This window comes from Bombyx mori, chromosome 5 (genome assembly GCF_030269925.1).
Source record: "Bombyx mori chromosome 5, ASM3026992v2".
NCBI lineage: Eukaryota > Metazoa > Arthropoda > Insecta > Lepidoptera > Bombycidae > Bombyx > Bombyx mori.
The window spans coordinates 1,161,239-1,179,266 of NC_085111.1; the positions used below are offsets into that span (position 1 = coordinate 1,161,239).

The window sequence follows — 18,028 nt, forward strand, 5'->3', positions numbered from 1 at the left end:
AAAACATTAACTATAGTAGGTAACGTAATAATTAACTATCGCAGAGCTTATAGTATAGTGTACGATAAAAATGTCAGCATAAAATTACTATCGTAAATTTATTTAATGATACTGTTTTATTTAATATACCAACAATATTATTTGATTTAAGATACGAATGTGTTCTGTCTTTTAACAACGTAACCGTCAGTCTGATATCACAAACATTTTAACCGAGACTATTTTTGTGTTTATGAGATGTTTTGACTGTATATCAACGCAGGACCCTGGATAAAACTGTTCTTCCATATAATATCAGTCTGATCCTCGAGTCCAACTGCTTAAATATTCCCTCGAATCTAAAAGTTTCCCATATTTTCTTTGATATGACCAAAATCATGTAACACTCTATTATTTTAGCTTGGCTTAGACGCAGATTCTCCAAAGTTTCTGCACAGATAAACTCTTTAACAATAAAATGTGGTGTGAATTCGTCACGGAATACGCACGTAAAGAAATATGTAAGGTTTAATATACATATGTCTCCTAATAAGGACCATGATGAGATGTAATTATAATAGGCTTGACTATTCAATCATATAGTAGAGATAGTAGATTACTGGTGGGAGGACCTCTTGTAAGTCCGCACGGGTATTACCACCCTGCCTGTTTCTGCCGTGAAGCAGTAATGCGTTTCGGCTTGAAGGGTGGGGCAGCCGTTGTAACTCTACTTGAGACCTTAGAACTTATCTCAAGGTGGGTGGCGCACTTACGTTGTAGATGTCTATGGGCTCCAGTAACCACTTAACACCAGGTGGGCTGTGAGCTGGTCCACCCATCTAAGCAGTAAAAAAAAAGATATCAATCTCGTGATTCAGCGTTAAGAAGACAACGATGCTATTATACTTTATTTGTAAGCGTAGGCAGACGAATGGAGACAAGCCACAATGTCCATAGACACTTGCAACTCACTATCCGAACTGTCTTGTAAGAATAAAATCAAAGAATGATTCAGAGAATTAACGAGCAGTACCGCCCACGGCATCCCTTTACCAACATGCACAGCACTAAATTTATATTTAGACAATAAAAACAATAATAACTTCATTTAAGTGACATTTTCCGTTTCTCTAAAATCACGGGATATTTATTACTTATCTTAAAGAGAATTGAGGATGTGATTGTAGATAATTCTAAGGACTTCTTTCTGTTTGAGACTTGAAGGAGCGGATAATAGCTCCAGACTTCAATATCTTATAACTGGACATCTCAGAAATCAATCAACGATCTCTGTACCGTCTTGTCGTTTCAAAGACATAATGTTTTTTATTATATACTAGCTGACCCGGCAGACTTCGTAGTGCCTCAATCGATAAATAAAAGACCTAAACTTTTGTATAAAATAAACTTAAAACAAACAAAAGGAATCCGTCCGACGGGGGACAAAACATCAAAGGAAAAACAAAAATTTGTTTACCTTTTAAACCTTCTCTGGACTTCTACAAATAATTCAAGACCAAAATTAGCCAAATCGGTCCTGCCGTTCTCGAGTTTTAGCGAGACTAACGAACAGCGATTCATTTTTATATAATATATACCTAGATAGATTGGTGGAAAAAGTCCCTTATACCACTTAACACCCGTTGGAGTGTGATTCTATCTGCTCGTTAATGCTATAAAATATTGAAATAATTCATTACAAAGGCAAGAGGATATAAAAAATCGTGTAAAATACCAATTCTTAATTTTTATTCTAGACACAAGTGGAAGACTCAACGTCGCAAAGCAACGACAGGGACCACACCCTTCTCTGCGGTTGGGGAAGGTTTCGTCCGAACTGGCTCCAGAGGTTCCGTACAGCTAAATGGGCTTTGTTCTGGCTATGCTGGGCAGGAGCTATACAAGGTGAGATAATGAGTTTTATTGCTTTAATGCGGGTTATCTATTACAACGTGTCGATTGTGAACGCTTATTGCCACAATAGCATTGACGAGCTCACGTCCCGCTTGATATAAAGTAGCCACTGTAACTTATGGACATAATAACGTCAATGCGTTCACCCATCTTAAGATATGACCTCAAATTCCCAATTTATTATTGCATAGACGGGTGAACGAACTCAAGGGCCACCCAGGATATTCTGCCACTAATCTTGAGGTTTCACATCTTTGTCTCAATTGTATAGTAAATAATTGTTCGTCGAAGCTTACATTCTGCTTTGAACACGGATAGAAATAATCTTCACATCTACAGTCATTTGACTTGGGTAAAGACCGAAAATAAATCAGCTCAGTTAAAGTGCTAGAAGAAGCTGCTTCAGTTGGCGTAACGCATAAAATATTATTTCAAAATACAAACACCCGTGACCTCTGAACGACACGGGAAAAATTATAGCTTATTATTTTCATGGCCAATGCACGAACGCTGGAGGTGGATACGTTTTTGGAGTCACGTAACGTTTCCGTTGGCCTTAACAACCTCGACAATATTGTTATAGGGTTTGTATGTTAGGAAAATATATTCTAGAGTATATCTTGAAAGCGATCGATTGGTTTATTTAAAGTTGACGTGTCAAAGTATACAATTACAAGAACTGTATACCGACTTGCGACGTTGAGAGTTTGAAACTTTGAAATTTGTACTTTAAAACAAAAAAAAACCGTCTTGATCGGTCCTATTGTTTCCCATTTCAAGTGTCGTTTCCATTAATTAACAGAAAACAATTTTGATGTTTGTGAGCAGCAGATGTTACTCAGGTAGATTGTACACTAGACTGCTTCGGAGATAAAAAAGGGCCGATGCAATGGGCTGGCCATATTAGCCGGACAACCGATAACCGTTGGGGTAAACGCGTTCTTGAGTGGAGACCGCGAACTGGGAAACGCAGTGCAGGACGCCCTCAGACTCGGTGGACTGATGATCTGTGCAGGGTGGTTGGCAGGAGCTGGATGAGAGAAGCCGAGGATCGTGCTCAGTGGCGAACATTTGGAGACGCCTATGTCCAGCAGTGGACTGCTATAGGCTGATGATGATGATGATGATGATACAAAGTAATAGTGTCGTACTCTTTGTTACGTACTTGCTCAAAAACTGCTTGTAGCTATGCACTTTTTCCCACCTATTAGCTGGTAACTTAATAGGCTACTTGCATGGACGGGTAGGTGAGCTTACGAACTTAACCTGAGAGAATTTGCTAATACTCGTACCAGCCTTAGCAAGAGCAGGGCTCCGCAGAATCTACCTCCGGATTGAAATCGCAACCCCCTGAGAAGATCCGGCGAGAAACTCAGTGGGCTGTGTCTAAGGGCAAGTTCGCTCGTGGAACTCTTCGTCGTAATCGACTAGTTCAACGAGGACGGTGACCGGTCATTTTTGCACATACGAAACCTATCAATAAATACTTAACCCTCCCTAATATAGTGGACCTCATTAAGTTTGGCTTGTGAGCCCAGGCAGGCTGTGAGCTCGTCCACCCATCTAACCAATAAAAAAAAAAAGATTTTAGCTTAAGTCCAGCAATGCGTCTCGTTGTACCTATATTAAACAGGCGATATACTTTCATTAAAAAGTTTCCCTCATTCTAAAGGCATTACGCGGTGCAACGCTACGCGCTACAGTCAGACCGAAAACAATGATAACAGCGATTTAAAATACTGGAAAGGTCAACTTGGGTTGTTTAGAGGATTCTGTTGCCGAATTGTAAAAACGATAGCTATCACTTGACAGATTAAATAATCAGGGATGCCACTATCTGTATGCATATTTGTATATGTAACTGTAGATGAAAAAGAAAATCTGTATTTGACAACCATAATTATATATTTTATGGGTGTGTAGAGATAAATTTTAAAGGTGATTATAGTAGTATGAAGAATTTAATGTTCTAAGCATGTAAACATTGCAAAGAAAATAATTTTTAAAATTTAAACCTGCAACCATAACGTTAATTTAATTTCGATAAGATGGACAATTATTTTTTTGATTTGAACTGGAGGATCTTTTGGTTGGGCCGTGGTACGAGGTAAGGGAACTATTATTATTGACCATGTTAACTTTTATTATGGAAACCTTCTGTAGTGACGGTTGAGCTAGATGCTGAGATCAAAGAGATGGATACTAAAATTCTTACTATTGCTGCCGCGTAGTCTTTATGCATTTCGGCTTAATGGACAGGTAATATATAACAATGCAATTAAAAATCAAATGTATTGTTTTAATTTGAAAGCCATTGGTTACAACATGAGCGGTCTTCAATATCGTCACCTACCTTCACACATGCGGTCTCAGACCCAATTTTACTGAACAATAACAAGGATCAAGACGCTTCTATTACAATTGACTCTGCGTTCTACAAAATAAACCTCGTAACATAAATCTGTATTAAGTTGGGCGTTTTCCGAGAGTTATGGTCTCCAACAGGTGTACCTGACTCCGTAGTTCTCCCGTTTGGAAGTTTAATATCAACAATATAATGCATTCGGTTTTTCGGTAAACAAAACAACGACATTAACATTGTTTGAGTTGGTGAAGCCTTACACTACCACACGTAACACTACAATGCTTTCGAGAAGGTGGCCATGTTATAATTACTAAATTTTTCTAAGGGTTCAGCGAGTAAACTAACCCATAGACACAGCCCACTGAGTTTCTCGCCGGATCTTCTCAGTGGGTCGCATTTGCGATCTGGTGGTAGATTCTGCGAAGCACTGCTCTTGCTAGGGCCAGTGTTAGCAATGTCGTCTGGTTAGAGCCTCGTGAGCTCACCTACTCGCTCGGTGAATCAAATATGACCGCTCGAGGTCACTAGAATAGGCTGGGAAAAAATACTACTAGTAAGCGACTGCTAAATTTAATAGCATTTTGGCATAATTTTATATGGGTCCAAACGAGCGAGTATCACCATCTTGCCTATTTCTGCCTTAAATCAATCATGGGATGGGACTTGAAGGGATGGATACCTGTTATATAATATAACTGAGATTTGACCCCATGTCTCAAGGCGTCCATCATGCCGTGATGTCTATGGGCTTCGGTAACCATTAAACACGGCCGGCTCTCTCCTTCCTCTTATTCCTATAAACACCCTATAGCTTTGTTTACTTATCAAGAGCTTTTAAAGCCATAAAAACGTCTCAAGTTAAACGAATCGAGAATCTTGCACCTGTTGTGCTTAGTTCGCGGTAACTTATTGCTTTCATTGTACCAAAGTTTAAAGTAAGTTGGATGTAAGTTCGCGAAGCCATTAAAGCGTCAAACAATGCCTTTGTTTTTACACGAACAATGCGCTTCATTTGAACCGACTATATTCAACTTGACGATTTTTTTTATTTTGTTATTTGTTTACCTAAGAAGGACAGAGTTATTATGTGTTAAACTTTTTAGAGATTGTGTAAAAATTATGGACACGCCAGTTCGAGTCCGATTAATGAATAAAGTGATCTTAAGATTAGCAGGCGTGCAGGCTGTTGCCTTGTGGTAATTGTTTTTATTGTTTGAGATATTTGTTGAGCCCTTATATATTTAACGACTTCATATAAGAGAACTATAAAATTGATGCGTTGCTCTTGGTACCTGGATTTGAAAGAGGTTTGGTGTCATGGCGGACGTGGCTCGCTGACATTTTGACGTTCAGAAACTGAAAACTGACGCTATACCAGCAGTAATAGTCGAAGTCGTCGTGGCCTAAAGGATGAGACGTCCGGTGCATTCGTATGTAGCGTTTTAACTATACCGTTGTAACTATACCTTAGAACTTATATCTCAAGGTGGGTGGCGCATTTACATTATAGATGTCTATGGGCTCCAGTAACCACTTAATACCAGGTGGGCTGTGAGCTCGTCCACCCATCTAAGCAATAAAAAATAAATACATAAAATAATTTTTTTGCGGGTTTGATTTATTACACGATGTTATTCCTTTACCGTGGAAATCACTCGTTAACATTTGTCAAGTACCTACGTATTTCATTATGTTTTGAAAATAGTTTAATTATAGACGAGCTGAGGTGTTCTTATTTCTTATTTTTATGGTAATCTAGTAAAATAAATACATATTTAAGCGTAGAATCCGGCTCAACTTCCAGATTAAACCTCAAATATTTTAATTAATCATCTAACTTGCACTCCCAAAACGTATCAAAGCCCTACCATCCCCAAGCTGACAAACTTTTAATAATTCATATTAACTGTTAAAGTTATGCCGAACTAATTAACGTATGCCGACACCTCTGGTCTAAATTAATTAACAACTGGGTTATTTATTAATGATTTAATTATGTCTAGAAAGACTCAACAGTGTAGCCGCGTAGACTTCACAACGTTTCCCGCCCTATAAAATAGAACGCACGACTGTTTTACGGTTCATACCTGATCCTGTAGACCGAATGGTAAACAATCGACGTCGCCCTGAGCACGTCATTACGGATCCTCCCGATCCATTAACGGTGCTTTAAGGTAACACAAGCACGGGTCACCGTCCCCGTCGAACCCGTCGCTTGCGACGAAGGGCTCGACGAGTGAATTAACCCATAGACACAGCCCACTGAGTTTCTCGCCGGATCTTCTCAGTGGGTCGCGTTTCCGATCCGGTGGTAGATTCTGCGAAGCACTGCTCTTACTAAAGCCAGTGTTAGCAACACTCCCGGCTTGAGCCCCGTGAGCTGACCTACACGTCAACGAGAAGCTGAAATAGCTTCCAAATGCTATCAGCATAGGTAGGATTAAAAAAGCATACGAAGGATATTGGTGGCACCTTCCTGTGTAGTCTGAGCTTACAACGTGGATTACAGCCAACAAACAATTTAAAAATAGTATAAAGATAACTCGAGGCAAACGATTTGGATTTTTTCTTTTTATGTTTTCGACAAGCAAAAACAGAAGAAAATACTGAGAATATGTTAATTATTGGACTAATATGTTCACTTATATAGGGACTTGTTAAAAGGATTGTTCTAATGAATTTGACTGCAAGCTGATAGGCCAGTATCGGATATTTATTTCAATAACGCAAACATTTTAATATAAAAGTACTTATAAACCTCCCCCTATCACCCACCGGATAATATTCAATAAATCTGTTCGCAATAAGCAAGCCTCAGATCTAATGAACAGGATGTATTGAGTGCTGCGATTATTAGTCCGAGCCGAGCGACTAGTCGACCGTGAAATCGGAGGCATTATTACAATCCGTTTAGCTTCAAATTGTCAGACAAACAAATTAAAAAAAATGTAATTAAATTTTTTTATTGAAGATATAGCATTAAGAGGGAGATTGCATTGTTTTGACGTGACAACGTCTTATAATTCAATGGAGCCGGCTACACGCACGAAAAAATATGACTCATGCGGCGTTACCTCGCTCTGAGGCGTTCCATTTAAGACTTGAAGTGCAAGCGAGAGCGCCCAACGAGCGACAAGGTGGCACAATTGGCCTCCGCCTTCGGCAGCGTTCGACGTCTGTCCCTCTCCTACTTGAGTGAGCGATGCATCCGCGTGGACAGCTGCTATACAATCATAAAACATGTTTTCGTCAAGTATGAAGTTCAGTGAAAAGTGAATGTGGTGTCAATTGTTTATAGCAACGATAATTGCGATAATTGAAAAATGAATCAGTCATCAGTATTCTCTTATGACGTTGTCACGTTCAACTATCTTCAGTAAACCGACTTTACAGACAACCGATTTTTTTATATAAATTCGCTTGGTTCTCTCTGGGTAATGATCGAGAAACAAATATTTATAGGTTACGGTCTGTATCCATTGTCAATATTATTTTAAAACTGCGAATAATTACGAACATACCGTATAATAAGAAACCGTAATAGTAAAGTACGGTATTATAAAATACCGTTTTCAAATGTCTAACAAACATACTGTATAAGAATAAAAGACAGAAATAAAAGGAAAAAACCGTAACACAAAGTATGTACTAAGTTAGTTTTGACAAACAAACATGTGCACAGTTCACGATTGGCTGAAGTGAGATAAACGTGCGAGTTTTTTAACGTTTTCGATAACGTAAAAGTGAACTCAAATTTGTATGCAGTTGAAACAGTGCCTCTAGCGGCAAACGATCCAATACAAATTTGAGTTAACTTTTACGCTATCGAGAACGTTAAAAAACTCGCACTAAGCACACAGAACTACTATAATATCATTCTCTCTCTCAGTAATTATTGATATGGACGTGTACATATTATATGTTTGTCTCTTTCAGTGTCGATTTTTCGTTTCATCGTCTTTCAAATCACAAAATTGCGAAAGAAGTGTTTTTAAGCCATTTCAGTTTTGTGTGTAGAAACAGAAATAAGAATAATATGTATGTTTCTGTTCGAGCTCCAGTCGTTTCTTTCATGCTCTAAGCGGGAAAAGTCGTTGCAGAGGGCAGCTATCTCTATACTTAATATTAAAGCTGAAGAGTTTGTTTGTTTGAACGCGCTAATCTCAGGAACTACTGGTCCGATTTGAAAAATTGTTTCAGTGTTAGATAGCTCATTTATTGAGGAAGGTTATATAACATCACGGTAAGGCCAATACAAGTGGAGCACCAATAAATAATGTTTCAAAATAGGGGTTTAAATAGCTCCTTAACCTTCTATAATTCAAAAATATTTTCACTTTCTACGTAAATGAAGTGGGGGGTAAAATTTAGCGTTATGCCAAAGTAAATATTCCACGCGGACGGAGTCACGGGCAAAAGCTAGTGATTTATAACATTTATTTTCAAACAATCTAGACTAAAATGTTTGTACTGGCAAACAAACAACTAGAAGCTTCTCATATTCATAGAAAAACGTCAAGAAAATTTATAACGTATTAACTGCAAGATAATATCGAGTTCACTACATCCAGCCTTATCTGATTTCCTAGATTTATCGAGTCTATCGGATAGCGAAACAATTTAAAAATGTCCGACACAGACTTCAGACACAGACACAACGCTAGATGATAGCAAGAACTATTTATTTGCTTATTACTGGCTCACTTTTAATCTAATACTTAAAGCAAATCTTAAATTTATATTTCATCATAGAAAAATGAAATATCTTTTAAGATAAATATGTCCAAATAAGTTTTTTACTATTATAATTCTTTATTTATTGCCCCTGTAGGCAGTCGAGCATAGGGCCCACCTGATGGTGAGTTGTTACCGTCGCCCATGGGCGTCAGCAAAGCCTGAGGCACAGCCAAGCCGCTGCCTACCGTAATTACTATCTATGTAATAAAAAAAATATTTGACTTAACAATTTTTGATTTATTAGTACCATGTCCCTAATTTAAAGTGCACTGAAATAAATATACCTATAAGTAATATATAACTTATTATTATCATGTTTGTTTTAAACCCAATTTTGGCATTCTCCTTTTCTAACCCTCTTTTCGTATTGGCACTCAAATGAAAATTTTCATATTGACTTCACGTAAATTACTCTCAACCGCCCGAACGACTTCAAAAGTTCCTTAAGCCCTCTCATTCGGTGGATCGTTTAGTCTAGTGCCGGCAGCCGTGCAAATTAGACGTTCGAATTAATCGTATTAGTTCCCTGCACTCGAGTTAGACGCGTTCGTCCAACCGAACGTAACTTCCGCTACTGATTCAGGTGTTCTCGACTGTGAAAATATTGGAATTGAGACACGTTTAATGAATGTATGCGAATGCAGTAGGTGGATGTAGGCAAAATGAGACGCGGCTTTATCGAAGTAAACCGGAAATACGAGATGTTTTTTTAAAGATCCTGGTCCTCTTGAAATAGATATACCAACCAGACTGTCCTAACTTTTCTTCAAAGCCGAATTTAAGCTAGTAGTTCTTCTACCTGTTCTATTCATTCAAAATCATATCCTCAATCAAACTCATCCTCTCGCTTTCCCCAACGCTTCGATAACTCATGTGGTTAAGTCGTCTGTCTGGTCTTGCTGACGTCAAATCAACAAAAGAACTGTTAAAAATTTGACGCTCTTAGCTTTCCTCACTTGAGCTCTACTCTTGGGTACTTTCTTTTCACATTCAGTCATTTCAGTCATGGTGAGTGAAGAAGTCCACGAATTAATTGCATTCTATTATTAGTCAGCTTGTCGAATAGACTAAACCTTCAACTATGATAGCTTCCCAACTCAACAGTTTCGAACTATGATTTTACCTCTATCGAGGATCTGGGAATGAACACACACGATTAAAAAAAACAGTTATTATATATCCGGACCACGTAAGTGTCTTCGACGAAGATAAGACATTCCGATCGGCAATCGTAAACTGACCTCATCATACAGTCACTAGCAATGACGATATCATCGTAGCCTTCAACACACATTTCATACACACATACCTTCTTACTGCACCCCCGATTACTCTCTTTAGACAACCCATACCGTGGGCCAGGAAGGTCAAGTACCTGGGCGTTACCCTGGATGCATCGATGACATTCCGCCCGCATATAAAATCAGTCCGTGACCGTGCCGCGTTTATTCTCGGAAGACTCTACCCCATGATCTGTAAGCGGAGTAAAATGTCCCTTCGGAACAAGGTGACACTTTACAAAACTTGCATAAGGCCCGTCATGACTTACGCGAGTGTGGTGTTCGCTCACGCGGTTAGCAAATCCCACCCCTTCTGGCTGAGCCTTTGCTCGCCTACCTGTCCTGGTGAAACTGGAAAGGCCTCCGGGCCACCAGTAATCCTTCAATAATAAAAAAATACCTTCTTATTGGTGGTAGGACCTCTTGTGAGTCCGCACGGGTAGGTACCATCACCCTGCCTTTTTTGCCGTGAATCAGTAATGCGTTTCGGTTTGAAGGATGGGGCAGCCGTTGTAATTATACTGAGACCTTAGAATTTATATCTCAAGGTGGGTGGCGCATTTACGCTGTTGATGTCTATGGGCTCCAGTAACCCCTTAACAACCAGGTGGACTGTGAGCTCGTTCACCCATCTAAGTAATAAACAAATAAAAAAACATAATTAATTAATTAAATTAAATTTAAATAAAATAACATTGATGAATCAGTCATAGAACGTTCATTGCTGAATACAATATTTTGTATAAATACACCAACGCAGCACCTGAATGGTTTCGGGACTGTTTTGTATAAGTTTCCGTTTTTCAATAAAGCAATTATTTCTAAACTCCGATAAGCCGTACCACATCACCCATATCGGTGTATATATATCAGGGTACCCGGGCGCGATTTTATTGTTTTCCGGGATTGTCCCGGTAGCCGGTAATACCGGACATTAGTCTGGATTCAGTCCGGGACGTATCACATTGCTAGTGGACGTTTTCTTTATCTTTATTAATACAGGAATGGACCGTGCGACCTTTTGGGTTTTGGGACTTCGTTTTTCATTGTTGGAGATGTATTGAATAGATTATTTTCGGGTTTTGATCCGAAAGCACCAAATGTTGAATATAGTACATTAAACTAACAATAACTATGAGAATGTTTATTTATAAGTAATGGTGTAGTAATCACTCGGTCAGCTAGGTTTAGGGATTCGTTGGTCTTGTGGTTATTGGCTAAATATTGGCTATTAAATTTGCACCACAGAATGCTGGATGGATTACTGGTTACACTAAGTGTTTTTGTTAACAAATTGTTGATGTGTCTTCTCAGCACTTGGGCGAAAAATCTTGTTTGAATATATGTTTAGTGTTACTTTTTTTCCCACCTATTCGCTGATAGCCTAAGAGGCTATTCCAGCTAGGCCCGGACGGGTAGGTGAGCTTACGGGCTCAACCTGAGAGGATTTGGTAACACTAGACCTAGCAAGAGCAGTGCTTCGGGGAATCTACTACCGGATCGGAATCGCGACCCACTGAGAAGATCCGGCAAGAAACTCAGTGGGCTTTATATTATTTGAAGCAGACGATAGTATGAAAGAGCACTATTGCTACTTGCAGTACTTGCTCTGCCAGTCGCTGTTTCCAATTACTGAATGTATCTCGAATGTTCAGTTTTCAACAATCCGGATTACATACGTATGAAACAGACCATGAAATATTTCAAAAATACTTGTAACTGAGTTCCGGAGCGGAGTTAATTCCGAGAACTGGGAGCCGTTGTTTTTATTAGGAATACGTTTTGGTTTAATAATAATGGTACGTAAGGCCAAGCTAATATTTTACATTTTGCAGAAAAAATTAAAATTTTCAACAACACCACTACTGTGTAAACCTTGAGGGCTTAGGAAAAAGAAATCTTAATACTATGTTATTTTCTTTGATATTAACCCACTAAGCACTTCAATTACTTTTTGCTGTACTATACTACAAATTCGAAATGTGCCAAAATAATTTGTTTTTTTTTAAAAGCACTGTTCTCTGATATTCCAAACGGATAATGTTGCAGTTTCCATTTCGCTAGATTGGTTTGTAAGCCGATTAAGTTTGTAGCGCTGTTTGATTTGTTATCACTAATACATACTTTTATGTAACCATATTTTTTTTTGTTTTTCCCAATGCATTATATAGTGTTTTGACTATTAGGTTTTGCTGAAACGAAAAACTATATGGTGTATCAAAAATATTATATGTAAAATAAAAACAACATGCTCAAATAGAAAACTGAACTGAAAATTAATGATTTTTTTTTTCATTTATTTCTGGTCAGGTCACTAGAGAGAAGTTATCAAATTATGATATTATTGTTATTAATTCATGATGCGCGTGTAAATTTTCAAGTTAATCGAACGTATTTGTGTACATATATCTGTGAAAATTACGTTCAAAGATTCCGGTACATACATACTAGTGGTAGGACCTCTTGTAAGTCCGCACGGATAAGTACCACCGCCCTGCCTATTTCTGCCGTGAAGCAGTAATGCGTTTCGGTTTGAAGGGTGGGGCAGCCGTTGTAACTATAATTGAGACCTTAGAACTTAGGGGTGGCGTATTTACGTTGTAGATGTCTATGGGCTCCAGTAAGCACTTAACACTAGGTGGGCTGTGAGCTCGTTCAACCATCTAAGCAATAAAAAAAAACCATAAAATCTACATAAATAAAAGCGTCCATTAAAGACGCAACCACACATCTATTTGACATCAAGACATGAACGCACGGAAGAGAACAATTTGCAAAAACGTTAATGCCATTTCTACTTTTCTATTATTGTTTCTATTCTATTATTCTATCTATCTATCTATCTATCTATTCTATTATTTCTATTATTGTGTATTCTATTATTATTGTTTGTACATCCGAGAAGTCTTAGTTTACGGTTAACAATTTTTTTTCCTACCTAAGCTGATAGCCTTGAGAAGCTATTTCAGCGTAACCTTAACTAGTAGGTGAGCTCACGGGGCTCAAACCTGACGATTGCCAACACGAGCCCTAGCAAGAGCCGCGCTTCGCAGAATCTACCACCACTGAGAAGATCCGGCGAGAAACTCAATGGGCTTACGGTTAGCGTACTACAAATGCATAAGAGAATTGTTTCACTGTTCAATAATAGGTGTTCTAGTTTTGCGAGTGTGACAGTGAGGTGTGACTGAGATGCACTAAATTTACAAAATTGACAAAAAAAATAAGGAAATTAATATATTAAAAAAAGGAAAATAACACAAAAAAATGTACTTCAGTTCTAGTCATAAGACTCGTCAAAGGCTGTAAAATAAGTTGTAGAATACACGAGAACTTTAACAATATTTATTAATAATAAATTTTAAGAAATCAGTAAATAACATTAAATATTTATTTTATTTAATCCCTTGAGTATTAGAATGTTCAGAAGCCATTTATATTCACGCCTAGGACTCTAATAACCTAGGTAAATGCTCATACCATTTTTAAAGTAAAATATTACGTAAAATAATATATAAAAGATACATAGGCTCGGTGAGTAGACGTAAGCTTAAATGGTTGGATGAATGAAAACCAAAATACTTTGTAAAGCAATAATTTCCGTGATTCAGCATTTCATGACGCTAATTAATTATCGTTTAAGCCTCAAACGCGATTCGTTAAAATTTCGTAATTATGAGCTTAATAAAAGGAGCTTACAGTGCTGGAGGTACATTGAGAGTATCTTGTTTTTGTTTAAAATACTATTTCTTACTTTATTAGCGTTGTTTACTGAGATCTTAGAACTTATATCTCGAGGTGGGTGGCGCATTTACGTTGTGGATGTCTATGGGCTCCAGTAACCACTTAACACTAGGTGGGCTGGGAGCTCGTCCACCCATCTAAGCAATAAAAATAAAATAAAAATTGTGGTAATGCTAACGAATCCACAAGGGCTAGAACTACACTAGGAGAAGCCACACGCGTTTTTTCGTTGCCAATGTCAGACAAGTCAACAGTCCACGTGCTATATGGTTACAATTACTTATTGACACCATATTGACATTGACATTTTTACTGGTGGTAGGACCTCTTGTGAGTACGCACGGGTGGGCGCCACCGCCCCGCTTATTTCTGCCGTGTAGCAGTGATGCATTTCGGCTTGAAGGGTGGGGCAGCCGTTGTAACTAACTATGCTGAGACCTTAGAACTTGTATCTCAAGGTGGGTGGTGCATTACGATGTCTATAGGTTCCAGTAACCACTTAACACCAGGTGGGCTGTGATCTCGTCCACCCATCTAAGCAATAAAAAAAACCCCAGTGGCACAGCTAAGTCCCTCCACTGCTCAGGAATCCTTTCAAACTGCGTTTGAAGAAGGACGCATCATATCCTTTTGGAAACAACGTGGAGGGGATTTCATTAGGCAGCGTCACTATGCTCTTAGCATTGCTGTTGTCCATGAACAACGGTCACTACTTAATATTCGATGGGCCTTATACTCGTCTGATCACCTTGCCAATTAAAATAGCTGTACAGTTTAAAAGAGGATGGTACCACAAATGAAACTTTACACATATAGTTGATGAACGTAACCACTACATATGCTAGGGGTGGACTCTGCTCCAGTAGTGGTGTGATGGTCAAAAAGATATGGCAACATCTTAAACAATAGCTCAACAAATTTTCCCTTTCTTATGGATCGTACTGTACAAAACACACAGAGCATCAAAGTTTCTATAGAGTCACTCGCCAGTATTCCTCAGTGTATCTTCAATCCAAACATTTTTGTCGGCACGTGACTAAGCATAGCGTTGTCTCAACAGAGGGAGGCCTATTGTTTGCGTTTTCAATACATTAAAACGGATCGCTAATGGATTCTGATACAATAATACCGATGTATCAACATTAATATGTATTTATTAGGGTATCATTATGCAAGCTTTTATGGTAGCCTCTTTTATAGTGTTGTATGTTTGCGTCCTAAAGTGAGAGCATCGGTAGTTGCTATCGCGTTTTATAGGCATCATTGAATACTGCTGCCTAGCTTGAGAGACAGAAATATCTTAAATTAATTAGTAATGGTTATCACTGGAGGTAGGACCTCTTGGGAGTCCACACGGGTAGGTACCACCACCCCGCCTATTTCCGCCGTGAAGCAGTAATGCGTTTCGGTTCGAAGGGTGGGGTAGCCGTTGTAACTATACTGAGATCTTAGAACTTATATGTCAAGGTGGGTGGCGCATTTACGTTGTAGCTGTCTATGAGTTCCAGTAACCACTTAATTTCAGGTGGGCTGTGAGCTCGTCCATCCATCTAAGCAATAAATAAAAAAAATAAAAAAATGCTCCACCTTCCTAATATTTAAATCTTATTTTAAATTAAGGGCTAAAGTAGCTAAGATTAAAAGCCTAACTGAATCAGCTATAGATAAATTAGGAATTTGTCACGTGCATAATAACAATAAGCAAGATCCAAGCCAGTTTTGTGCAATTTGATACCAAACGAGGTGCATTTAGTGTGGGGGTAATCGTGGTCATAGCAACTGATCGATATACCTCCATAATCAGCTTAGATTCTTATAGTGGAAGGTCAAAGATCGCAGTAGGTACTGCAGCCACACACCGCATTTAATTTTACCGTCTATGATGCTCTCCAAGTACCCGAAGATAGGATGACATGGTACAACATGAGGAGGAAAATCATTGATGGTATTTGCGGTTTGTACACAAGTAATCCACCCTGCCTGTGCGAGCTAAGCTATTATAGTTTAGATTTTGGTATGCAACCCACTTAAAAGTGATTAGAAATTTTGAGGCAGTGACTACCTACAGCCACCAGGTTGTTTTGATGTACCTGCATGATATGATAAAAAATGATTTATAAATAATTGTAATCTATATTTAAATGAAGGTCGCGTACACAAATGACGCTGACGATTTAGATTGTTGTATAATTTATTGTAATTGCCGTTTTTTTATCCACCATTTATACTAAAATTGTTCATCTAAAATAAACATTAAAAGTTATCAGATCCTTTCGTATAATTATATTTGAACAACAATAAACCGGTATTTGACGGATGAATCACATCACTACAGAACAGGAAGTTACTATTTTTATTGGTCTCCACTAAATTGTGGGCAGATGTCGGTCATAGCAAGACGTTACATTCACAATACTCGTCGTGGCAGAGTTCATGTCTAACACCTGTAGTTTGCATGCTTTGGAATGTACATCCCTCTAACGTCGTCTGTCCGGCCTCGAGTCCCCTTAGGGGGCGTGCATCGGGCTTCAGGGCAACCCCATATATCCGTGGGTAGACTTCCTACCTAACAAGGCAGGGTTTTTGTGTTTACAAGAATTTCTTTAGGTGCTGATATTTCTTCTTTGCTTTTCTTTCTTCTCGCTGGCTAGTAGCAGCACCTCTCTAACTAATATTTATAATTTTAATTTTTTTATTTACATCCTTATTAAGGTTTTCCCGGGCGCTATATCCTTTATCCTGGTCCTCCTTCAAACGAGGGTCAGAGTAGAGACAGCGGCTTATTTTTGTTCCGAGTTCTGCCAACCATCAAAGAACTTAGATTATAGTTTATAACAGTCAACCGACTTAAATAAATATAATATATAAAAAAAAGATATTGCATAAGTCTCGACGTCGCCCAAAAAACGTCATTACAGATCCTTCCAATCCATTGACGGTGCTTTTAGGTACCACAAGCACTGGTCACCGCCCTCGTCGAACTCGTCGCTTGCGACGAAGGGCTCGACGAGCGAATTAACCTTTAGACACAGCTCACGGATCTTCTCAGTGGGTCGTCTTTCGTCAGTGTAGCATCACTCCGGCTTGAGCCCCGTGCGCTCACTTAAGGTTACGCTGAAATAGCCTCTCAAGGCTATCAGCTTAGGTAGAAAAAAAAACATAAGTCTAAAACAATAGAATATTGCTCAATACATCTATCGCCGTTTCAATTGTTCAGCTGCCATTTTAGAAGAAATTTAATTGAGTTTGATGCTTCGTTCTATTTTAGACCCGTCGCCTGTCGCAATGTCCGCCCGGACATTTGCCCTGCAAGTTTAATCAACGCAGAACGATATCCAATCGTTTATTTTAGCGGCGAAATTATATTTCCGATTGATTTTTGGTACACAGCTCTATTTTCAGCTACTCAAATTGACTTTGAAGCGTCGCTCGTCATCTATACTAAAATATCTATACTAACATATAAATCTACAGTGGTTTTTACGGAGGTTCCGTTATAACTACTGAACCATGCATCAGATTGACTTGAAACTTGGTATCCTTGTAGAAAATACATGTACTTAATGGATAGGCTAATATTTATATGAGTGTTGGACTCCCTACACCAGTTGCAGGGGTGTTAATGATGAGAATCTTTGTGGGGGTGAGAAATAATAATGTTAATTTTAAATGCCCAGCGAAGTGGACGGGTAGAGCTAGCATTAGAGTAGAAAGCATTCGCTTTTCGCTGTAACTGCTGTAATCATTTGAAATATCTTCTAACTTTATCTATATATATATAAATGAATTGCTGTTCGTTAGTCTCGCTAAAACTCGAGAACAGCTGAACCGATTTGGCTAATTTTGGTCTTGAATGATTTGTGGAAGTCCAGAGAAGGCTTAAAAGGTAGATAAATGAATGAAAATGTTCGGAATTAAATAAAAATATCAATTTTGTTTTTCCTTTGATTTGTCCCGTCGGACGGATTCCTATTGTTTGTTTTAAGTTTATTTTATACAAAAGTTTAGG

At 38.4% G+C, this 18,028-nt stretch overlaps 1 protein-coding gene across 2 annotated transcripts in view; it reads left to right on the forward strand.

Annotated features, from left to right (window-relative positions):
* Positions 1–18,028, forward strand: part of LOC101743453 (solute carrier organic anion transporter family member 4A1) — a 63,793-nt gene that overhangs the window by 20,187 nt on the left and 25,578 nt on the right. For both annotated transcript variants that reach the window (XM_012690425.4, XM_021348055.3), the window contains one exon: positions 1,737–1,884. In XM_012690425.4, the coding sequence (XP_012545879.1) occupies positions 1,737–1,884 (148 nt within the window). The remainder of the gene's footprint in view (positions 1–1,736; positions 1,885–18,028) is intronic.